This window comes from Triplophysa rosa, linkage group LG1 (genome assembly GCF_024868665.1).
Source record: "Triplophysa rosa linkage group LG1, Trosa_1v2, whole genome shotgun sequence".
NCBI classification, from domain to species: domain Eukaryota; kingdom Metazoa; phylum Chordata; class Actinopteri; order Cypriniformes; family Nemacheilidae; genus Triplophysa; species Triplophysa rosa.
In genome coordinates, this window is record NC_079890.1 from 36,638,744 (window position 1) to 36,663,811 (window position 25,068).

Below are 25,068 nucleotides of genomic sequence, written 5' to 3' on the forward strand. Positions count from 1 at the left end.
ACCTTCACAGTGATGCTCATGTCCTGATATCTGCCCACACCTTAATGAGAAATGTCACTTCCAGGTCACGTACAGAATGTGCAGGGTTGTTGTGTGTCTGCCGTCGACAGAAGCGGCTCATTGTGATCTAACGTCTTCATCTAACATCCATCAGGACTTTGTTCGACACTTCCACGTGCTGTTACCAGAGGGTACCTGCGCCAACCAAGAAGCTATCAGACGCTACCTGTGCCAGGTGGATCTCGCACCCGAAGGGTCCCAAGTGGGCCGTACCATGGTACGATCAACTTCATGGGATTTAATTACGTTCCCCCTTTCTAATACCTTTAGGATGACACACACTGTCCTTTTATGGTTCTCTTGTTTAAAATGTGCCGCATGCATGTGCCATCTCTCTCCGCGTGTGCCAGGTGTTTCTCCGTGAAGTGGAGCGCCAGCGGCTGCAAGATCTTCTCCATCAGGAGGTTCTGCGCAGGATTGTTCATCTCCAGCGGCATTTCAGGGCTCTTCTAGAAAGAAGGAACTTTCTGAGAATGAGACGGGCTGCCTGCCACATACAGGTGCGTGTGAGCAGTTTGTTTGGTGGGTTTTGTTGGCTAGTTTAGGTACAAAAAGCTGGACGGTAAGAAATGACTATGGCAACTATAGTTTCTGCTACAGTATATAAATATAGTTACTGCAGTCAATAGAACTGTAAAACTGTATTAAATAATGTGCAGGGTTACCATGGCCACAGAAAACCTGGAAATAAGTCATATGATAAAATGAAGAGTTCAGATGCAAAACCCTCTAAATCAGGTGACTTTTCGCAAGGTTTTGCATCTGAATTCTTCATATGTATTTGTATCATTTAGTACAAGTGAATCATTTTGAAATGATGTATGATTTGTCATGTGAAATACTGAAATGTGTATTTCTGTATTTAAATTATTCCTGAATTTAAGGACTTAAAATAATGCATTTTTAAATCACAAATATGTCTTGTGATCTCATGTTTTGATTGTTATATTCATCTTATTTAGTACACACATCACATTTTTATACATAGACTATATTGAGCATTATTAATATATTTTATCATAAAAAAAGGATATTTATATAAATAGGATAAATATTCATTATTATATGAAATATTACAAAAAAATATTAAGTCATTTAATACTTTGTATATCGCTGCTGTTCTTATGAAACCTTGTATTTGTTGCCATAAATCATTATTAGTCACCGTTTATGTTTGTCACTGGGTTTTGCAAATATCTAACCAATAAAAAGTGTTTAAAAGTGCTTGTTAACTTTGACAACATAATATTTAATCATATAAAAAATACAGTGCTTTTTTCCATTTCCTGAGAAACAGCAAAATTGGACATCTGAGGTTTCGAAAGGACAGCGACGATGTTAACTCTATTAATATTTGATGTTAATCTTGAATATTATGTTAATGTAATTAAATAATTCATAGTATGTACACTACCGGTGAAGAATGTAATATCACTTGACAAAAGGTTTCTCATGATCCTCAAAATCTTTTTTTTTATGGATTTCTTGGACCAAATAATGAATAAAAAGCATAGTCTAGCATAGATGGAAATTCCTTCAATACTGTTTTAAAAGCTTCCTTGGTTAAGACCTCAAAAAACTATAAAATGTATGATTTTGCTAATTCTAGGCAAAGGGTGACTACTTTGAAGATTCTAAAATATAATAGTTTTATAATATAAAATATAACAGAGTTCATTTATTTTGAATACTCTTAGTCACAACATAATTCCCATTGTTACAATCGTGTTATTCCATGGTTTAAAGGGTTTACTATTATTCTAAAATGTGGAAAAAATGTAAATAAAAGTACTGTAAGTGATCCTAAACTTTTGACGGAAGTGTAAATATTGCGCATTTATACTATACTATTATAATATTATACTTTTGTGTCCTATTTAAATGTTAAAATGCCCACAAACTTTTTCAAATGTTTTACTCGTATTGATCTTCATTCTGTTTTGTCTTATATGTAGAACTGGTGGAGGAGCTGTCAGTCTGCCCAATCAGACAACAGGCTTGAGCATGACGTCCAGCAGGGGGCAGCGGTCTGTATCCAGTCGGCCTGGAGAGGATTTAGAGAGAGGCAAAAACGCTTGTTGTGGAGGGAGGCGGCCGTGATTATCCAGAGAAACTGGAGGCTGTGCCGGCGAAGGCGTGCGGCCCTCCGGATCCAGAGCGCCTGGAGACGGCACAGGGCCAGAGAGCTCTACCTCCATCAGCGTGACGTCATCATCCACCTGCAAGCCGCCTGCAGGGGTTATCTGGCGAGACGGAGGTACGTTACTGCCCATTCTGCCGAGACGTATTGCTTCATAATACGGGCAGCTGTTGAAGTATTTAAAGGTCTGGATCAAACCAATCGGCACTCTAATCCTTTCTTATTTCTGTCGAGCATAAATCTGATTTGTTCAACATCAGTGTTGCATAAGCTGCCAGCTCAAAGTGCAATTGCTTAGAAAAGTTAAGAGTTGTTTCAACGTGCTAGTCTTACAGGACTGGTGTTTCAAGCTTGTTTCTTTTCCTTCCATCAGTACTTTTGTCAAAAGATTTTCATTGTGCTTTATTTTTCAGATTTAGAGAACTTCGAGAGCAGAGGTTACAAAGCACTCGGCTGCTGAATGGAAAGACCGGTCGGTTAACAGAAGAGCGTACCGTCATGGGTTTGGATCTGAGTTTGTGGGAAGACTCCTACAAGGACCAAGACAGAAACAAAGTGGAAACCAAGGTGTCTGGTGGAGGTGCTGCACGGGAAGCTTTGGAAGACATGGAGCTCGAGACAAGAGAGGAGCTGCAACCAACATCTGAAGTGACTATCCGAGAACGACCACGGACGCTAGAAGACCCCAACCAGAGGACGAGGGCCAAGCGGGAGAGCCGACGGATGCGCGAGTTGGAACAAGCCAAATTCAGCTTGGAGCTGCTGAAGGTGCGCTCCACCGGAGGAACGTCTCCGTCGGATGAGAGACGCTGGTCGATGGAGATGGTCAGCGAGGTTCCTCACACTCCTCAGGGTACTCCGGACAGCCACAGCTCTAAAGGCAGCTTTGAGCTTCTTAATATAGATGAGTGTTTCAAAGACAAGGCACCTCTAGAAGACCTGGGTTCTCCTTCATCCGTGCCAGATCAGCACGACATATTTCCCTCGGACGCTTCTCGTGTACCTCCCGAACCGCTCAGATTACAAAACTCCCTTCCAACCTTCTATCTCCCTCTGTCAGAAAGCAGCTCTGTAAAGTCTAGCACGGACTCGTCCGCTCCGCATTTGGATGGCTCCGGTAAGCCATCGAAGGAGAGGAAGGAGTCCACTCGCAGACCAATGGTCGTGGTTATCAGTATGCAGAAAGAGACGTTTTTAAGCGAAGAGGACGCCAAGCTACCCGAGGTGTCAGACAGTGCCGTCCAGACCAGCGAGCCGCCCAGTCCGGCACAGGCCAAACGCAACAGCCTGTACGTGCTGGAGAAACTAGAAAAGCTGAATGAGGAAAAGGAAGTGAGAGAGAAACATCAGCAACTGCAGAACGAAAAGGAGATGATGGAGCAGGTGCGGCAACAAAAGCACATCCTGAAGGAACACATCCGACACTTTGCTCAGTTGGAGAGGGACATGTTCGAGAAGCAGAGGTTTGAGGCGCTGCAAAGGATTGAGCAGAGCAGACAAGAGGATTCTGGAGGAAGGACAGACGGAACCGGTGCACTCCTGGACCGAGGTCCTGCTCCCATAGCCCAGCCCGAGCCGGACCTCATCTCCCAGCCACAGGTCCCAGAAAAAGACGCCAGATATCAGCCGAAGGATGGCAGAAAGGTACCAGAAGGATGGGCACCGAAACTGACCCTGGAATCCCGAGGACATGAAGCCAAAAGGAGGATAAATAAGAAGCCGTCCGCTCAGACTGTCAACATGACCGACAGATCTGGAAATATATTCTTTTCCCCGAAAACAAAGGTTTCCGTCTCGAAGTAAGTGACGAGGAAACAGCTGGGGTGTCCGAGTTATTTTGTACCCTTCCTTAAAGGAACGAGAATGAAAATTGTCCTTAACTTTCATTCCTGACGTTTCTTTAGTGAAACCTAGATGAAGTTTTCTAATCTCATTCACTTAACTTTTCTCTTGACTTTGTCGTAGGTCGGATAAAGACTTTGACACTCGAGGCAAAACTCCAGGTGTCCAGAATGAAATAAACCTCCTGGGTTACAAATCCACTAAAGGCCGAGAGGTGAGATGAACATATTCACAACTCCCAGTTAAACTGGACACTTTAGATCTTTTCACAAACCCCAGGAGACTTTCCTTTTTAAATGAACGAATGCTAGCATTTAAAGTCGGTTTTCTTTAGGGCTGAATGTGTTAGGGAGCATCTTCTCTTGTGTAATTATCATTTGGTTAATTAGGTCGGCCGACCCGGTCATAAAAAAGCCCGCATGGCTCGGACGCGCTCAGACTTCCTGACCCGCAGTACAAATCCCCCGGGAGAGGGGGAGTCAGAGGAGGAAGAGTACGAGGAGAGCCCTCTTTCTCTTACTGTACTTCTCTCTAAACAGGACTCAGAGGAGAGCGCGCTAGAGGCGTATCACAGTGACTCTGAAATGGTAATTCAATGGTGGGAGTATGGGCCATCGGCGAGATGTTTCTCTACAGCTAACTCCTGCAGAAGAGCCTGTTAGATCACCTTACTGACCACCTGAACGCTTCTACACTTTCTGTTTAGCTGAAAGATCAGTATCACCTGCAGATGCCCTGAACCCTTTGGAGAGCTATTCTCATCTGTGATGGCTTTTTTATGCGTACACATACTGTATAAATATCATGACCATTTTAAAAGTATTTTATTTTATTATTTCATTTCATTATTATTTTTAGATTTGTTGAAATCAGAGCTGTCAATAGTTTTAAGTGAAAATTATTCTTATTAACGTGACACCCTAGGAACCACCATTTTATTATATTAAATTATTTAGTAATTAAATATAGCTGTTAACATAAAATACAACATTTCCACTTTAGTAATTATTATGTAATAGTTATTACTATAATAATTATATTAAGTGTTAAGTTTATTAATACTTATTTTAATATTTTTGTAAGCTAAAGGTCAGTTTATGGTTCTGCGTAGGACCTACGCCGTAACCTACGGCGTAGCCTACGCAGAGCCGCGTACCCTGTGCGTACCCTACGCCGTAGCCTGACGCGCACCTCTCCAAAAATGTAACAACGCGTCAACTCAACGCGGACCCTACGCGGACCGCAAGCGCTGTGATTGGTCGGTTTGGCAGCATCGTACTTCCTTCTACGCATTTCCGGCATCTTCTTCTCTGGTGTCTTCTTCCGGCAAGTTCAGAGTCCACAAAAGAACAACATGGTGAGCATCGACATCGACCAAGTTACTGAGCGTCTGATTGAAGAGGTTCGGAAATACACGCATCTGTATGACTCCTCTTCGGCGGACTATAAAGACTGTCAGATGGCGGCGAATTCTTGGAGAGAGATTTCCTCTAACGTCGGTTTGGCTTCCATTGTCGTTTGCAAACACTAGCATACACACACACAAAACATCGGCGAAGAAGAGCAAACCCATGAAAACACAAAGAGCCAACTAGCGTTTCGGCGGTGTAATTGCAGTATGACGCATACTCTCAACGCAGAACCATAAATGTTCACGACGGCGTCGTCTACGTACGTAGGCTACGCCGTATGTTACGGCGTAGGTCCTACGCAGAACCATAAACTGACCTTAACTGATGTAAATCCGAGTCGGGTAAAGAAACAATTTTGGATGGTGATTTATTTTTATGTACCTGCTCAATTTTTGTTCATTTTTAACCAATAGTTTTAAGTTAAAATTATTCTTATTATCATGACACCCTAGGAACCACCATTTTTATTTTTTATATTAATTAAATATTTGATATTAATTAAATTATATTAAATTATGTATTAATTAAATATAGCCGTTAACATAAAATACAACATTTCCACTTTAGTAATTATTATGTAATAGTTATTACTATATTCATTATATTAAGTGTTAAGTTTGTTAATACATATTCTAATATTTTTGTTAGCTAACTGATGTAAATCTGAGTCGGGTAAAGAAACAATTTTGGACGGTGATTTATTTTTATGTACCTGCTAAATTTTTGTTCATTTTTAACCATTTAGTTAAAAACTGAAAAGTTATGGACTGCATCTTTCATGTCATCTCATGAAGTTGTGTGTCGACGTTGACAGCCCTAATTTCAAATCATTGTTAGTGGAAATGTTGGAAAAACTAGTAAAATATACAGTATAGTAAAATAAAAAACATATATTGGTTATAAAAGTTAAAGATTTATATTATATTATAATACATAATAAAAAAGGATAAATATTTAAAGAAATAATATTTGAAGCGTTTATTTCCAAAAAGAGAATTACATTTTTTTTGTAAAAAGCATATTTTTATTGTGCATTCCAATTAATATCAATCAAACCTCAGTTGGTTTGTTTTGATTTAAGCCATAAAAACGTGATAACATAATACATGATTTTTGAAAAAAAAAAAAACGGGAGTTATCTCATTTTGGAAATAAACTCTTCATTTATACATTCTGTAAAATATAATATTTAAAAAAATAATGATAATGATATAAATTATTAAATATATCAAAACCACAGTTTAAAGTTATGGTTTTATAATATTAAAAATGTAGTAACCATGTTTTTTTGCAGATTACCATTTGTATTACCATAGTTTACTGTATCTACAAATATCGTGGTTAAACCATTGTTAATGTGTTGACATTAGAGTAAATTGGTGGTTACTGTGGTTTTACTTCAAATAAAACCAAAAACTATGTACGATTTTCGTCAGGCTAAATTCATGGGTTCAGCCACACAGATGTGGATAGTCTCCATCAGAGGTTTGCTTTCCTCTCCGGATATAAAACGCTAAAACATTTCATGTTTAACCCACAGCACTCTTCACTGACCACTGCGCTTGTCTAGAAATAACCACTGCGTTAGTTCTACTGTACTGTAGGTGCTTCAGCTCAACACCAAGACCTTCAGCTGCTCTTCACACTGCCATCTTGGATAAAGATCATTGCATGCTTCAGCATTTAGCTCTTTCCATCCTCTCGCAGCAGTTGACCCAGGCGAAGGCTGTGGACATTGCCAATCTGAACTATTCATCTTCTTTTCTTCTCTCTGTATAACCACTCTCAAGTCTTTTCTCGTTAACATCAGTTAACTGTTTTCATTTGTGTCACATGTCAAGGTGTTACGATGTTCTTTTCTGCCCTCAGTAGGTTGTCAGTCATATGTTATCAGTAACATTAAAGTGCATGAAGGTCACATAGGCAAATTGATGTAACCACTTAGGGCCTTGAATCTGTGTTAAGCTTTCTCCATTTGATGGTTAAAAATGTCACCACTTGTCAAGCTAATAAAAAAGGAAGAAGCGTAATGTTTTTGACAGGCCTAGCTCAAACTCTTGTAGTTTCACGTGTTAATTCTTGTGTGAGATGTTCGGTCTTTACATTCTGCACATGATGGTGTTTTTCAGCCCGTCTCAGGCGCTGAAGAACAGAAGAGCATGTATAAAGCCATGTCCTCTGGTGACCTGGGCAAAACTGATGCTCTGAGAAAAAACCCTCATGGAGATGGAAGGTGATGTTTACATATGTCAGCAAATTCATTCTTGCACTTATTCCAATAGAAATGTGTATTTTTACAGTAAAAATGCATATCATTATACTAGTTCAAGTAATAACCTATGAAAGAAATATATTACAACTGTGTCTTCATTGGCTCGCTCTCATATCGATCTGGCTCTGTGTTTTCTTGTTTCTTGAAAAGCAAAAGTGGACGTGTTAGGTAAAAAGTCTGAATTATATGTGTTCATATTTGTGTTTAAACTCATTCTCAACACGTCTACATGTGTTTGTTTACTTCAGGGTTCGTGGTAAGATGCGCTTTTGGGGTAAAGCGAAGCACGGAGAGAAGAAGCTGTCGCGAGAGCGTCTGTTTTGTGGCAGTGATATTCTGGATGGAGACTGTCCTGAAACGTCACTTCTGATGGAAGAGGGTGAGATGAGATGAAAGCTACTCAATTAAATCACAACTGTGATTGTCTAAGCCAGTGGATCTCAACCTATTTGAAACCGTTTTAATGCATGTTTTGTTATTTTTCAAAATATATTAACCCATCGTGAGACCCCTTTGAAAGTTTGTTGAGGCCTCTTAGTGGGAAAACAATGGTCTAAGCTATATTTTTTATAAAGAAAATGTGAAGAGTTTATTTCCAAAAAGAGATAAATCATGTTTTTTTATTGTGCATTACTGCAGTTGGTTTCAGTGTTGCCAGATTGGGCGGGTTCCCGCCCAATTGGGCTTCTTTTGAACGGGTTAGACCGGAGAAAAATGCATTGGGCGGGTGGACAAAATTTAGGCTGCTTATGAAGACAAAGTATGATGACTTTGTAAATATAACTATAACTGAATTCACAGCAGTTGAATGATTTAATAAAAATCAAACTGAATATGGGATTCGTTACTTCTGTTCATCATACTCGTCCTTGACAGCTGCTGGACTGCTAAATTTTGCATTATATGTTCTGCAATATATACTTCACGAAAGACGTACTGTAGTTCTGTCAGATGTTAAGGCAACTCTCAAAGGTATTGTTGCGGCTGTTCTTTTTTTGTTCTGTTGTATGTATCGATGAATTGCACAGTTTTGGTGCGTGAATGAAGTTCATGAACGAGTGGAAAATGCCTACTCGGCTTTCCGAATCAGATTAATTATTGTGGGCACTTTTTGCACCAAATGTGTTTTTTGAGGGTTAAAGTCATTGGGTAATTTCTTGATTGTCGCTTTGAAGTGGTTTCTGGACATATTAGGCATATTTTCTAACTCTCTTTAATGCTATGTTTGATCCGTTTGACCTTTTTCCTGGTTTAATTATATTTTTTCATCTTGTCATAGTTCGTTTTAAGGAGATAAAATGGTCATTATCATTGTTGATTGACATTGCAATACATTTCTATCACGTTATTTTGGCAGTTAAAATTTGGGCTGGTTTTTGTTGGAGTGGGCGGGTTTTATTGAGCCTTTGGGCTGGAAATTGTCCACCCAATCTGGCAACACTGGTTGGTTTGTTTTGATGTCAGCCATAATAACTAAAAAATACAGCTAACTAACACAATTGAAGCATGATAACATAATAAAAACATGATTTTGGAAAAAAATCTCATTTTGGAAATAAACTCTTCATTTGTCAAAAGAAGACTTCTATTGTGTTTATTTAGGTGCAGAGCACTTGTCGCCTCCCCGAAGCCCAGATCTGACTTTACAGAGGGAATTTAAAGAGAACAAGGAGCCATCTCCTAAAGTGAAGCGTCGACGCAGCGTGAAGATCAGCAGTGCGGCTCTTGAACCCGCCCAGTGGCAGAACGATGCGCTGCAGATTCTCACATGTGCCAATGACTACAGGAGCATGAATGATTTCCTCATGAAGAAGGTTCTGTCTCTGAAATGTACAAAGCACACATTTACTGTCGTAACCATGAATGAAAGATCATTTCATAAGCTTTTTTTTACTCGTATAGATAAGCGATTTAGACATGGAGGACGGTAAGAAAGACACAATGGTGGATGTCGTCTTCAAAAAGGCGCTAAAGGAGTTTCGCGTGAACATCTTCAACTCGTACTCCACAGCTTTAGCAGTAAGTACTAACATAAAATCACATTTTACTGTGACAATCCTAAACTTTTCTTTTTTTTATTTAATGCAGAATCTATTTTCCGGTCCAGACTAAACTTAATCATTTATTGTGCATCTGTTGAGCAGGACCCGTGAGATTTTAAGCACAACGTGATGCATATTATTAGGACAGAATCAGATGTTTTTGTAGATGTGGTTTGAACTGTTTGTTCTTCCTACAGATGGATGATGGGAAGAGCATTCGATACAAGGACCTCTACGCTCTCTTTGAACAAATCTTGGAGAAGAACATGCGTCAGGAACAGAGGGACTGGAACGAGTCGCCGGTGAAGGTCTGGGTCAACACCTTCAAAGTCTTTCTCGATGAGTTCATGATGAATCACAAACCTGTGGACAGTGCTGTGAACAAGGTACGGGTAACAAATTATAATAATATTAGGGCTGTCAAACGATGAATCGTGATTTCATCGCATCCAGAATAAAAGTTTGTGTTTACGTACATAATATATGTCTGTGTACTGTGCATTTCATTTTGTATTTACACGCATATATTTAAAGGGTTAGTTCATCCAAAAATGAACATTCTGTCATCATTTACTCACCCTCATGTTGTTAAAACCTGTATCAATTTCTTTGTTCTGATGAACTCTGAGGAAAATATTTGGAAGAATGTCCGTAACCAAACAGATCTCATCCCCCACAACCTGCCATAGTAGGGAAAATAAATACTATGGGAGTCAACGGGGGATGAGATCTGTTTGGTTACTGAAATTCTTCCAAATATCTTCCTTAGAAATTGTTTAGCAGAACAAAGACATTTATACAGGTTTGGAACAATCTGAGGGTGAGTAAATGATGACTGAATTTTCATTTTTGGGTGAACTGTCCCTTTAAAAAAAAGAGTATAAAGCATTACATTTTATTAACATTTATATATAATTTAATGTTATTGGTAATAAATAAATAAATCCATGTAAATATTTCCTAAATATGTAACAGGGCTGTACAATGCGACATATATTTCGCACATGCTATGAAAAAATCTGTCTGCTAGGAATAAATGTAATAGTGTGGCACGCGTGCGATACAGTTTGGCAGGTGCATTAGACAGAGCTGCTTGTTTGTGTGAAGTGCATTTGTCTTTGTTCTTGTTCGTGTGTGAGGTTAAATGATGGCTTTCCTGTAGCTCAGTTGTTAGAGCATGGCGCTAGAAACGCCAAGGTCATGGGTTCGATGACATACTCAGATACAAATGTATAGTATCATGCGATGTAAGTTGCTTTGGATAGAAGTAGTGTCTGCCAAATGCATAAATGCAATGTAAAATGTAATGCCGCACCACTATTTATTTTCGTTTTAATTTAGTTTTTGCAATTAAACCTTGTTCTCTGACTGCATAGTGCCCATTGATCTAGAGCCCTGATCTGCGCGATGTGGGAAAACATGGAAGGAATCACGAAGGCGGAATTCTACTACGTTATTTAAATATGTCATCTGTTTGTTCTGCGTGTCTACAAGTGAATGAGTTGCTTCATCCACAGAGTTGTTCTAAGTTTATTTTACGAGCGTTTCACTGTTTGAGTGAAGCTACTGTCAAACACACTGTAGCTCAAGCGTCTTCGCGACGACCCGCCAAAATAAAAGTCTGCTTAATTTGAACCATATGTAGTAAATTTATAAACTGTAGTATACTTTATTTTTTGTTTTTTAAAGAGGATAACAGACGTATACTTGTGCTACAACTGTTTGGCCTGTGCTACAAAACTTTAAACCTCTGTAGCACCGGTGCTATGTGCAAAGAAAGTTAACGTACAGCCCTGTGTAAACATATGTGGATGTGTTTCTAAATACAAAATAAATATGCACAGTAAACGCACATATGTTATGTTAACACAAACTTTTATTCTGGATGCCATTAATCGCGATGAATCGTTTGACAGCCCTAAATAATATCAAAGAATTTTATTCCAGCAATATAGGATGTTCAATTTTATTATCTTGCAGTCTACCTTCAGTAAAAATCCTGCAAGCCTGCTCAAAACCGTTTAAAACCAGCAACTATCGATAAACACTTTATTATGTTATGATGGCTGTTTGTCCCCTCACAGGTAGCCAAACCAGAACGCAAGAAGAGAAGGAAAAAGGATGCTGATATCGTACGTAAAACCATCACCAGAAACCCAATTATCGTTTAATTTCCCTTCATCGTGCGACTGACGCTGCTGTGTTTTATTTCTTTAAGGTGGAAGAACACAACGGCCACATATTTAAATCCACCCAATACAGCATTCCCACATACTGCGAGTACTGCTCATCTCTCATCTGGATGATGGACAAAGCCTGCGTCTGCAAATGTGAGTTGTGAAGTCCCTGAATTCAATTCAGCATAATCAGATTGCTTCCCATCAGACTCTCGGCTGGAGCGGAGAACAGTTCGGCTTTGTAGCGCAGGATGTTTTCCACTGTGCGAGAGGAATGTTGGCACAGATTTAGAGTTTATTTTAGGTGGCGGCGCTTGTTTTTTTCGTTTAATTGTGTGCCGCGTGCGCTGACGTGCAGCGAAAGTGAGAATCAATGAGATGTGTGTGTCTTGTGCAGTGTGCCGGTATGCGTGCCACAGAAAGTGCTGTCAAAAGATGACCACCAAATGCAGCAAGAAGGTAAAGAGTTTATTTTTCTTCTACTTGAATTACATTGGTGTGATGAAACGAAAGCAGTCGTCGCTTATATTACGGTCGTGTGTGCAGTACGATCCTGAGCTCTCGTCTCGGCAGTTTGCTGTGGAATTGACCCGTCTAACCCACGACGAGCGGTCGGTGCCTTTAGTTGTGGAGAAACTCATCAACTACATCGAAATGCACGGCGTGTACACTGAAGGCATCTACCGGAAGTCTGGATCCACTAATAAGAGCAAAGAGCTGAAGCAGGGTCTGGACACGGGTACGACACACTTTTTAAATATATTTTAATACAGTTTAAAATTGATTCCACAAACTTTTCAGTATTTTCTAGGGCTGTCAACCGATTAATCGCGATTAATCGCATCCAGAGTAAAAGTTTGTGTTTACATAATATACAGTATGTCTGTGTACTGTGCATATTACCTTTGTGTTTATGAACACATACACATACATGCATATATTTAAGAAGCATATAAAATATAAAAATTTATAAACGTTTATATGCAATTTAAATTATTGGTAAGCATAAATAATTCACCTAAAAATGTAAATATATATAAACTTATGTGTATGTTTTTGTATTTCTAAATACAAAATTAATATGCACAATACTTGGACACATATTATGTAAACGCAAACTTTTATTTTGGATGCTATTAATCGCGATTAATCGTTTGACAGCCCTAGTATTTTCATATCACGTACTGCATATCCCATTATTTAGCAAGTTATGCCACATTGCATTTTTCTTCAATATCATGCAGCCCTATAAAAGATCAAGTTTATTTTTTTGGCAAATGGTGGGAAGTACTGTGTCCAGTCATAGAAGATGTCTTGTTTTTTGTCTTAGATGTAAACAGCATAAATCTGGACGACTACAATATTCACGTGATCGCCAGTGTTTTTAAACAGTGGTTACGTGATCTGCCCAATCCTCTGTTGACCTTTGAACTGTATGAGGAGTTTCTGCGAGCTATGGGTAGGCCTTCTGCTTCTGTCATGTTTTATTTTCTTTACATGGGACAATGACGTTAGCCACCACTTATCATGTGGTGCGACCAATAATATCAATAACTGTATGAAATTAAATAAAAAATGAAATGTGTCTAATTTTGGAGGCTGAATCTCTTAAGTGAATGGTATTTTTAAAACATTTATATCAGTTGAATGCGATTTTTAGGGAAATTTGGTTAATTTTGTTCATTTAAGAAGACAAAATTATAGAACAAACACATGAGACGATTACTTGGCAAACTCAAAGAAATGCAAATCCTTTGTTTCTAAACACTTTAAATACTGAAGATTTGTAAAAAAAAATGTTCATCATGTCAAGGAAATTAATTCATTTTAAAGGGATAGTTCACCCGAAAATTCCACTTTCACCTTCAAGTTGTTCCAAATCTGTATAAATAAGTGTGATGAACACAGAGAGAGATATTTGGAAGAATGCTCGTAACCAAACAGTTCTTGGCCACCATTGACTACCATAGTAGGAAAAAGAAGATATTTCGAAGAACAGTGGACTACCATTGTCATTTTTTCTACTATGGTAGTCAATGGGGTCCAAGAACTGTTTGGTTACAAGCATTCGTCCAAATATCTTTCGACCGCACAAAGACATTTATACAGATTTGGAACAACTAGAGTGTAATTCATGACAGAATTTTCATTTTTGGGTGAACTATCCCTTTAAGATAAATCAAGGTCGCACCACATGACATTTTTAAGGCTATGGCCAATTCATAGATGGAAAAACAGTAAAAGTACTCCATTTAACATTTGAATCTGCCTTCATGTGAACACCACATTCTTAAGTTAAACATTATTACAACGTGGCATTTATGTATTAGTTGTGATGTTTCTGCAGGTCTCCAAGATAAGAAAGAAGTAATTCGAGGGGTTTATTCTATAATCGACCAGCTCGGTAGAACCCATCTGAACACACTTGAGCGCCTCATATTCCATTTGGTCAGGTAATAGTCTCTTTTACTAAAACAACTGCAATCTTGAACTGTTACATTGTGTCTTTATAATTGTAAAAGGCCTAATAAATGATCATGTCATGTGATGTTGTATATGGTGTCTACAGGATTGCTCTGCAGGAGGAGACCAATCGCATGTCTGCGAACGCGCTGGCCATTGTGTTTGCTCCCTGCATCCTGCGCTGTCCTGACACTACTGATCCTCTGCAGAGCGTTCAGGACATCGGGAAAACCACAGCGTATGCATCTTTGATTTTATTAAAGCTATAAAGAGCTTTGTGATGTCAGAGCCGATGCCCGACATTCCCAAGTGCTATCCTCTCAAATAAAAAAGGCCAACATGATTATGTCATTAATGGTTGTGTTTGTCACAGGTGTGTGGAGCTGATCATTTGTGAGCAGATGAATAAGTACAAGGCCAGATTGAAGGACATCAACACTCTGGAGTTTGCTGAGAACAAAGCCAAGAGTCGGCTAACTTTCATCCGCAGGTCCATGGTACGAGACATAATAGAATGTCTTAAGACATCTATTATAAATAAGACAGATTTCCAAAGCTTAGAGTGATTTTGTTAAGTAGGACTTTCTTATTTCGTATTTTTGTCTTATTTTCCAGTACAAATGTCTAAAAGTTCTTGAATCAAGATACATTTACTTGAGAAGCAAAATTACTTAAAGGGATAGTTCACCCAAAAATGAAAATTCTGTCATGAATTACTCACTCTCGAGTTGTTCCAAACCTGTATACATTTCTTTGTTTGGTTGAACACAGAGAAAGATATTTGGACGAATGCTTATAACCAAAAGGTTCTCAGCCACCATTGACTACCATTGTAGGAAAAATGACAATAGTAGTCAAAAGTGCCCCAGAACTGTTTGCTGTGCTACATTCTTCAAAATATCTTCTTTTGTGTTCAACAACAAAAAAATAATAAGTATTTTTTCCCTACTATGGTAGTCAATGGTGACCAAGAACTGTTTGGGTACAAGCATTCTTCCAAATATCTTTCTCTGTGTTCAACCAAACAAAGAAATGTATACAGATTTGGGACAACTCGAAGGTGAGTCAATGATGACAGAATTTTTATTTTTGGGTGAACTGTCCCTTTAAGATATTAAATCTTGTTTCCTAAAATTATTAAATCTTTAAATGTATTTAATACTTTTAAATATTTCTTTAAAATGTAGTTTATGCTTGATACAAAAAAGTGAGAAAAATAAAACAAATTGTAAGAAACATAATCTTGTTTATTTCTTGTTTTAGGCATAAACTTATTTTTTTAATTTACAAAAAAAGACTTAAATCTTTTAGCTTATCAAGTAAAGGTATCTTGATTTAAAGTACGTACAAGTCATTTGTACTAGAAAACTAAACAAAAATACTGAGTATGAAATGTATTTTTTTCAGTGTTGTTTGTGGATCAACGTCTTTGTTAGTCCAAAAGCAACATAAGTATCAACCAGTTATTAAATCAATTAAAACGAACGGTAAACTTGATCAGATAAATGTACAACTAGAATGCACAATCACAACTGAAATTAATTTATTTAAGGTATTTTGCCCTAAAAAAATTCAAAAATGTCAGAATTAATCCGTGCACTAGAATCAGTATGACGTACATTTGTGTATGTTTTTTTAGGGCTGCTTTCAGGGATTTTGACAGGAATGTTGTTCCAAGACCAACCCAAATGTTGATCAACATGATAGGACATGTTTCTCAAATAACATATTTTGTTTATCACATACTCACACCCCGACCCTGACCTTAATCTTAATGCACTAAATTCTGATGGAAATGATTTTCTATGACGATAGAAAACCGATAGAATCCAGGAACATGTCCTGCTTTGATTCGGTCTTCCTGCTAACCCCATTCTCTCCTCCCCTAACCCCTTCTACCTTTGCTTTCCTCTTGAATCCAGAGGCCTGTAATAATTGCTGTTAGATTCATGAGCGTAACCCGCAGTGCTGCAGCGGTATGTATTTACAGTGCGTAAACTCATCTCTGTCTCATCCAGCACTGTGAGGTTCATCTGTTCTCATGATCGCATGAGAGAGTTCACAGGGATTCATTCAGACCAAACCACCTCGGTTACATTTCATTGTCAAAATAGGACATTGCATGACTTGCATGACAAACCTTTCTGTTTTATTCACCCTTTGTGTCTAAATGCCGGGGGTTTTTTTCATTTCTTGTTGGTATTGAGCAGTTTAATTCATTAAGAAATGAAATGATAGTTTGTTGTCCATTCCGGGTCCAAATGAACACTCATTCAAGTGAAAATTGACTTTGACAAATGAATACATCAGGATTACTGGTCCTGGGATATTTTACAGGAAAATGAAAATTCTTTCATAATTATTCACTCTCATGTTATTCCAAACCTGTATGATTTTCAGTCTTCTGTGGAACCCAAAAGAAGACATTTTGAGGTATTTTGAAGATTGTTGATACCCAAACAACATTGGACCAGAGTTGTTAAAGTTTTGTTTTTAGTTTTGTTTAGTTTTATTATTAATATTTTTAATTAGCTTTTATTTTTAGCTTTTTATTTTTTATGTTCATTTTAGTTACATTTTTTAACCATTTTGTTTTATGCTTTTGTCATTTTATTATTATTTTTTTTATGTTGCTTTATAAGGTTAATAATTTTTTTGTTTTATTTTAGCTTTTGTTTGTTATCATTTAAGTGCTATTTCAATGAACAGGAACGCTTTCAAAGTTGCAATTTTAGTAAACTAAAAAGAACCTAGCATTGGACCCCTTGACTTCCATTGTATGGACACAAAACCACTGAGACCTTTCTCAAAATATCTTCTTTTGTGTTTCACAGAAGCAAGAGTCATAAACAGATTTTGAATGACATGAGGGTGAATACAAACCGATAGAATTTCTGTTTTCTATCCCTTTATCCTAGCTAGTTAAAAATTGTGACTGGCTAACTTTCTAAATCCACCAGCCATTATTTAGTTTGAAAAGAGTTAACTTTGGACCCTTTATCCGTATTAGCTGTAGAACCTGTAGAACAGTCAGGAGGAGTTTAGAATAACACTGTAAATCATTCATATTTCCATAAGTGTTGTGTTTTGTTTGACAGGGTAAAGGGCAGGGACACCGGGCGAGATATCCCACACCATCACCTCCGGTGAGTCCTCACTCTCCGACCGCCCCAGACGTGCCGCTAGACAGCGTAGACGACGAAGTCGCCAGAGACCCAGAGGTGTCCGAGCAACAGCAGGTGGCCATGCAGCAGGAGGAGAAAGTTCTGACTGAACAGATCGAGCATCTACAAAAAGAGAAGTAAGTGTCCGCATCTCTCTTCGGTTGCTTGACGTTACGACATTTTCACACAATATTTCTTAAATGAAATGATTCATTGATCTTCACCCCAAAAGGGAAGAGTTGACTTTCGAGATTCTGGCTCTGGAGCCGCGGGCGTCGGATGATGAGACGCTGGAGTCCGAGGCGTCGATAGGCACAGCAGACAGTTCTGAAAATCTCAACATGGACTCCGAGGGAGCCGGATCGGATTTCTCCGGTGAGTATCTGTGTTCACGTGCATGTGCTCAAGTGCGTTTCCGGCACACCCCTTACTCGATACCCTCTTCCTCTCCGAGCAGAGCGAGGCCCAGCGCTGGCCGCCTCCAGGCCCAAGAAGTCTGAGGGGAAGAGCAGACGCGTTCTGCGGAAGCAGGCCGAGTCCCTGGATTCCGTAGACTCCAGTTCGACCGTCTCCTCCGTGTCGTCGTCCTACGCCAACCTGCCCGTGCGAACCCGACCCCGCAAGTCACGTTTCCGGTCCAACTCTCCTCCGTCTGGATCGGTTCTGTCCAGCCCACCCGACGGCATGGACCACCCCGAGCAGGACAGAGAGGAGAGGCCGCAGTTCACCAGCCGAGGCACATTTAACCCCGCAAAAGGCAAACTGCGGCTTCAGGGTGCCAAGAGCTCCCCACCGAAACCGCACGAGCGGAAGGGGGACCCGGACATGCCTCCTCAGCAGATGGTGGTTTACGGCAACAACGAGTTTATGGTATGAAGGTCACGAGGTTACGCGTCCAAAGAGCTCTTTCCTCCCCGCTAGCTCACATGTGCTGCGTTGTAGTCCTTAAGTGCCCCGATGAGAGAAACGCTTGAGGACAGAGCTGAAGATCTGAGAGGGTGTGTGTTTGTTTACGGGTCCGAGACGAGGAAGGCAGGGTAAAGGGAATGCTGAACGACTCCACTAAGGAAGATTCTCCAATCGACAGCTCTGTGACTGCCACGGTCCGAGTGCGGGAGACGAAGCCATTGATGAACTTCATGAATTCAAGCTATATCATGGGCTGCTTCAATGTTTACAATGTAGAACTATTGCAAGCAGCATCCTCCGCAATGTATTTGCCCTTAAGCCTATTTAATAAATTTTATTTACTTGGAATATGTAGAGCTATATAAATATATTATGTGATATAAAGTGTATAAAGCCCAGCGCACCAGTGACCGCTGGGACGTTGGATTCATATATCTCGTATCGGTAATGAATGCGTTGGCGAGTTAAAGATTGTTTGCGTGAATGTTTGTGTGTAAGAAAACTTGATATGTTGTGTCAGGTTTGTGCTGCTTGTTGCGTTGTGCTTGGAGGGAAATGATGCCATTAAAGGGACCAAGCAAAGGTCGAGGTCTTTCAAATCTCCACAGCCATACACAAGTTGTTTGGATTCATTCAGACACAAAAATGTTTCCGCGTCAGTCGTGTTCTGTGAAAGCAGTGTTAATATACAAAACCACAGTAAACGAATTATAACCTATTATTATTTTAAATGACATAATTTTTCTTGGAAAAATCTGATGCTCCGCATTGTTTCCCCCCAATAATTTAAATACTTAATGTATTATCGAACGATTTCTTCTGTTTATATACATAATATCTCTTGTTTTTCAAATTATTTAAATGTTTTCATTGACCGTAATAATCCACGTAAATGCATTTGGAGGGTGGATTTGATTTTAAAGACACACGGCTTTGTCGTTTATTACTCGTAATGTTGACCTCGGAACGATCTGGATGTTAGAATATGTTCTCTCGCTCCATCACTATTTGTTAGTGTCACTTACAACATGAGAAACCTGGAGATGAAGTGAAGAAAAGCAGTGAATGTGTATCCGCAAAACGTTTCTGTTACTGTGGATTCTGCAAAGGTCTTAAATGATGTCACCCGTCTGTTAAATTGTGATTCTCAAGGTTTGTCTGATGTAATGGTGTTACGGAGCGTGTAGACGAATGAAATCAACCTCAGAGTTGAGAATATGAATTTATGTTGTGTTATTGTAGATCTCATTCATTGCCGACACGGGTCACATGCCTGAGATGTGTGGCGTCTGAGCCGTGTGTTGAACAAATATTTCTTATGGAAGACAAAACTGTCAGTGGTTGTAAAATAAATTACATTTTGAACAAATAAGACGTGGTTCATGAAATGAGATTTGAGTTACTGTGATTGTATTAGTGTTTCCTTACACCACCCATTGCGTTTTGTGTTTGGTGTGATTGTAGGACGTGAAAGGTGAAGTACCTGTTTGACCTGCTCTGCTTTTATTGAGAGAGTCTGCTCATTGATTGGCTCAGATTATGACAAACCCAGGAATGAATGACGCGTGTATAAACGTCACTGTGTGATTTGTCTTCAAACCTTTCATTTTATTACAAGGTATGAGTTGCCTATACGTTTTTCATATCAACAATCGTGTCAGTAGATAGGGAACTAGATAGATACTGCCCTTACTAGGGTACTGGTGGCATCCGAACTCGAGCAGTATCGGTTTCAGTGGGCGTAATGTGAGCTCAATAGCCCTGCCGTGACGTAAGGACTGAATCTATCACGCATGCGCAGTGCGGCGTGTGCGCTCAGGGAGATACGAGAGACGGCACGGCAGGTACAGCGAACACCAGCACACCTGTACCTACAGACAGGCACAATGTCCGGATTTGACAACAACCCCTTTGCCGAGCCAGTGGAGGTCAATCCTTTTCAGGTAAAGACCTGATAGATTATCACTATTATATACTAGGTAATGGTAAAAGTTTTGTGCGCTGTAAACCTGTTTGGTTAGTTCGTTGGTCGGCCTCTTGGAGGCTGCGCTTTTGTAACGGCGAGGTTTGATTGACGGGGGTTCAGCCAATCAAATTGCCCCTTTTTGAGGCTAAGCCAATCACGTGGCCGTGACGATACAGGAAGTATTGTTTTCTTAAAACAATTTGCGTTGTTTTACCTTAAAAAATAAGAGTAAAACCTGAGATTTAGGCGTAGTTTTAACCTACACATGGTCTGTTTGTGAAAGAACTTTGACTTTGTATAACGCTCAGTTGCGATGATGTTAACGTTAGTTCACGCGACAGGTGTCTGAAGCCCATATTGTAAGTTATACATATTCAACAGGTTCGTCCAATCCACCGTCTTGGGTGTTTATAAAACAGTTATAACAGATTTTTACTGTTGTACTAAATGATAACTATATTTATATTCGGTGGTATTTTATACTGTAAAAAACACGTGCTGGTTTGTTTTTGTTTTATACATGAATCATATCAAGAGTTTAAAGAATATGATATAGACATGTTAATATATTTAATGTGTTGACAGGATCCATCAGTAACTCAGGTGACCGACACTTCTGCTGATGGAATAGGAGAGTTTAACCCCTTCACTGCCAGTTCTCTGGTAAGCATGACTCCAAAGACTCTCATCTTTAAAAAAAACATTGAAATGTGTATACAAGATTCATACCATACGGAAGTTCCTTTATTGGGCATGTAGGTGACTGCAATTCAGTGGTCTTTTTTTCTGTGTGGTTGTGATGAATGACATTGAACAATTATAAATCAATAAAATAAAAAAAAGAAATTCATTTTTACTACATGAACTAATATAAAAAGCTATATATTTTTACAGTACGTATTATTGTTAGTTAATAGAAATACATTTGTATTGTAAGTTATATGGTAGTTCATTGTGCATTAACTAATGTTATTTTTTTATTTTGTGTAATATTATATTAATATTAAATGTTGAAATGAATAGCGCTGCAGATGTCTTGTTTAACATAGTTCAATTCCATTAAAACGTTTTGTTTATTTATTTTTGGGCGACAGTAGAGAGAGATGGGGGGCAAAAGGGGAGGTGAGAGGGCAGCAGGATCTGGAAAGGGTCTGCACGGCCATGGCTTTGACTTTCTATTTCTAGAGTAAATTTTACTGCGTTGTTGCAAAGCAGCTTTAGAATAAAGAAACGAAGAAAATATAGAAATAAGAAAAAAGATAGCAAACCTGAAAATTGTCAAATACTCTACATAGATACTGTACATGGTATTAACTACTGTAAACAAATTGTGTGTTACCCATTTTTTCCTTTAACGTAGGAACACATTTAAGATTGCTCGGCATTGAATATTTTCTTAATCTCATTTAAGGACGGCCGCACCATTCCCATCACAACCACCCAACCAGCCGTCCTACAGACAACAGTAGAGTCCAGTCCACAGGTTACTTACTACACCGCTGAATAACATTAATGCTGAATTATATATCACACATGTGCATCTGTATGAAACCAGCGTGTGTGTGTGTGTGTGTGTGTGTGCGTGTGTGTGTGTGTGTGTGTGTGTGTGTGTGTGTGACTTCTCCATCAGGCCAGTGTAGCTGCAGGACAAGCTGAACTTCTCCGTCAGCAAGCGGAGCTGGAAAAGAAGGCCGCGGAGCTGGAGCGCAAAGAGCAAGAGCTTCGAGATCGAGATACTTCACAAGGTGAGCCATCGTTGCTTATCTGATTCTGTATGAATTTCCGAGGTCATTCAACTCTTGACATAAAGAAAACGGTTTGCTCACAGGTAAACAAAACAACTGGCCTCCATTGCCAAGGTTCTTCCCGATAAAGCCATGCTTCTATCAGGACTTCAATGAAGAAATCCCTGTGGATTTTCAGAGGGTTTGCAAGATGATGTACTACCTCTGGATGTGTAAGTGACGTTTAGTGTGTTGGGAATGATGCAGTGTCTTAAACGGCGTTGTCACATGCAGAAAGGTACTCTTCTCTTTTCCCCAGACCACAGCGTGACGCTGTTCCTCAACCTGCTGGCCTGTCTGGCTTACTTCACCGTATATCCTCAAAATGGAGTGGACTTCGGACTGTCAATCCTCTGGTTTATTCTGTTCACTCCTGGCGCTTTCCTCTGCTGGTACCGACCCGTTTACAAGGCCTTCAGGTGAGTTTACTGGAGTCATTTCAGTATATCTAAAATGTGTTTTGCATGAAGAAAACAAACGCCATTCTATTAAAGAGAGAGGATTTATCGTTATGGTCAAATATGGCCTGAACACGTTTTCGGCACCCGTCTTACAGAAATGAAATGCACGACTTTCTTTCTTCCGCAGAACACAAAAGAAGATATTTTGAAGAATGTCGTTAACAGCCCCCCATTCACTTGCACTGGTTACAATAGAAGTGAATGGGGAGCTGTGCTGTTCGGTTACCGACATTTTTCAAAATATCTTCGTTTGTTTTCTGCAGAAGAAAGTCATACTGGTTTGAAATGACAAGAGGGCGTGTAAACGATGACCGAATTTTCATTTTGAAGGTGAACTACTCCTTTAATGTGACTTCTGAGTAACCCTGACCCATGATCTCGTATAACTAATCTTTGTGTTTTCGTTGCAGATCTGACAGCTCCTTCAGTTTCTTCTTTTTCTTCTTCATTTTCTCATTCCAAGTGATAGTGTACATCATTCAGAGTGTTGGGATCCCCAGCTGGGGAAACAGGTGAGATGCTCCATCACCTGATGCTTCTGCCAGTGACTCCTCTTCTCTACCCTTACTTGTCTTTGACCGATCCTTCTTTGCGATCTGATGGTGTTTTCATTTTCTGGGGTCTCTGAGCTCTCTCCTGTATTTTTTTACAGACCCCTCACGGTCACATGATCTCGGGTGAAGCGTCCTTGCTTTCTTCATTTACTATTTTCTGGCTCTTCACAAAGCTTACTACTGCTTACGTGTAAACAAGCGTGAAACTATTTTAGGGTTACATGTTTGTTTGTTTATTGTATTATACGTTTTATTGATTGCATAACTGAAAGTGTTTAACAAAAAGCGTAATATGTATCGTCTGTGTGTCAGTGGCTGGATCACAGCCATCGCTGCGTTCGGGACAAACATCGCTGTGTCAGTGTTCATGATGGTAGTGGCGGGATTCTTCACTGCTAACGCTGTGCTCTCGGTCATCTTGCTGAAAATGGTAAGAACATTTTGAATGTAAATCAGTTATAAACTATTGTGTTTCTCTCTATATATAAGTACAAGTCTTGTAAAGGTCACCCAAATATGAAAATTCTCTTATAATTTACTCAACCTCAGGACAGCTTAAATAATCGTTGTTTCTTGCATGACACTAGTCATGAAACACATGAGAACCAATGAGATCGTAGAGACAGTTGTGATATATGATACATGTTTTGCAATGACCACAATTTTGTTATTCGTTGTTTATCTGTTTATTATTCTTGTTGATATTTTTTCTTTCACACGTATTGTAGAGAGACATGATGAAACTGTAAATTGTCTCTTCAGGTTCACTCTATGTACAGGCGAACGGGTGCGAGCTTCCAGAAAGCCCAGGAGGAGTTTTCTCAGGGGGTGGTTACTAACCGAACCTTCCAGAGCGCCGCAGCTACGGCGGCTTCTTCGGCTGTACGCGGAACTTTGCACTAGCATCCCCAAACACTGAAGACCCTCAATACTTCACCAATGCACGAGTTTCACAGAACAGTCGGCTTTTGTGGCTTCCTTAAACTTTCCACGCAGAAGGTTTATCTGGTGCAATATAATGATTGTGTTACTGAAAATGAAGATTTACCTGTCTGTCCATCTGTGAGGCTGACACTACGATTACAGATTTTACATGAAGTTGGTTACTTTATAGTTAAATTCGTGTTTCAAAGGCACGATTTCTGATATAAATGTATAAAGTTGAATAATTGTAGTTTTTGTCTCTTCTGTATGTATTTGTGGTGAAGATTGTTTTTGGTACCGTAGTTACATGTCATTATTGGTAATAGTTTTGTTTCCTAACAGAAGCTTAGCATTTGGTGGCCTTGCTTTATTAGTTACAAAAAGTATTTAGAACGATTCTTCTGATTGAACAATAGTACTGTTGTGCTGAAATATATGTTTGCTTCTTCATGTTACAGTCTTGTTATATTGATGTGCTGGTATTGCAGTGTTCTTAACTATGAACAAAAATTGTACATATTTATAAACTGAGATTTTATTTCGTCGTGGCAGATTTGGTTGGACTGCTCATGTTTTACAATTTATTGAATAAAACAGATTCTGGGTATGTTGTTTACTTCTCTTCAATTTACATTTGTACAACATGGGCCAGAAATTCAGTCTTTTGAGGATTGTTTTAGTTACAATAAAGGTGCGAATGTGTATTGTAGGAAGTGAAAACATCACTGGATGTGACTCAACTGTAACAAGTACGCAAAGCAGTGCTCGAATTGAAGGGGGGCTGGGGGGATCCGGGACCCCCAAAAGGCATTAGGGACGAAGTAAAAAATAGACTTAGGGGGCCCATCAGATATTTTTATTTGAGTAAAAATGATAATGACAAACGTGATTAAATTCA

General features: G+C 39.2%; 2 protein-coding genes across 10 annotated transcripts in view; both read left to right on the forward strand.

Moving 5' to 3' along the window:
• Nucleotides 1–19,871, forward strand: part of myo9aa (myosin IXAa) — a 111,724-nt gene extending 91,853 nt beyond the window's left edge. For 6 of the 9 annotated variants that reach the window (XM_057345729.1, XM_057345643.1, XM_057346132.1 and 3 more), the window contains 23 exons: nt 155–277; nt 411–560; nt 2,016–2,317; nt 2,614–3,999; nt 4,166–4,256; nt 4,432–4,629; nt 7,584–7,687; nt 7,975–8,105; nt 9,329–9,540; nt 9,629–9,745; nt 9,966–10,154; nt 11,853–11,900; nt 11,987–12,098; nt 12,343–12,404; nt 12,492–12,684; nt 13,276–13,404; nt 14,293–14,398; nt 14,515–14,646; nt 14,782–14,905; nt 16,331–16,384; nt 17,507–17,709; nt 17,805–17,947; nt 18,030–19,871. In XM_057345729.1, coding sequence (XP_057201712.1) covers nt 155–277; nt 411–560; nt 2,016–2,317; nt 2,614–3,999; nt 4,166–4,256; nt 4,432–4,629; nt 7,584–7,687; nt 7,975–8,105; nt 9,329–9,540; nt 9,629–9,745; nt 9,966–10,154; nt 11,853–11,900; nt 11,987–12,098; nt 12,343–12,404; nt 12,492–12,684; nt 13,276–13,404; nt 14,293–14,398; nt 14,515–14,646; nt 14,782–14,905; nt 16,331–16,384; nt 17,507–17,709; nt 17,805–17,947; nt 18,030–18,448 — 4,728 coding nt within the window. In that variant the 3' untranslated portion in view covers nt 18,449–19,871. The remainder of the gene's footprint in view (nt 1–154; nt 278–410; nt 561–2,015; nt 2,318–2,613; nt 4,000–4,165; nt 4,257–4,431; nt 4,630–7,583; nt 7,688–7,974; nt 8,106–9,328; nt 9,541–9,628; nt 9,746–9,965; nt 10,155–11,852; nt 11,901–11,986; nt 12,099–12,342; nt 12,405–12,491; nt 12,685–13,275; nt 13,405–14,292; nt 14,399–14,514; nt 14,647–14,781; nt 14,906–16,330; nt 16,385–17,506; nt 17,710–17,804; nt 17,948–18,029) is intronic. The other 3 variants (XM_057345892.1, XM_057346300.1, XM_057346211.1) reach the window with 2 other exon arrangements.
• A 308-nt stretch (nt 19,872–20,179) lies between these two features.
• On the forward strand, nt 20,180–24,777 carry scamp2l (secretory carrier membrane protein 2, like). Its single transcript, XM_057346417.1, has 9 exons — nt 20,180–20,424; nt 21,033–21,110; nt 21,859–21,930; nt 22,078–22,192; nt 22,276–22,404; nt 22,491–22,650; nt 23,103–23,204; nt 23,559–23,676; nt 24,009–24,777. Exons 1-9 carry the CDS (start codon nt 20,275–20,277, stop codon nt 24,147–24,149), a joined length of 1,065 nt encoding a protein of 354 aa, XP_057202400.1. The 5' UTR covers nt 20,180–20,274; the 3' UTR covers nt 24,150–24,777.
• The last annotated feature ends 291 nt before the right edge of the window (nt 24,778–25,068 follow it).

Coding starts and splice junctions, on each gene's coding strand:
- scamp2l (XM_057346417.1), top strand. CDS start 20,275: ATGCGCAGTGCGGCGTGTGCGCTCAGGGAGATACGAGAGACGGCACGG. Junction 22,651..23,102: donor CCCGTTTACAAGGCCTTCAG/GTGAGTTTACTG, acceptor TTTTCGTTGCAG/ATCTGACAGCTCCTTCAGTT. Junction 23,205..23,558: donor ATCCCCAGCTGGGGAAACAG/GTGAGATGCTCC, acceptor TCTGTGTGTCAG/TGGCTGGATCACAGCCATCG.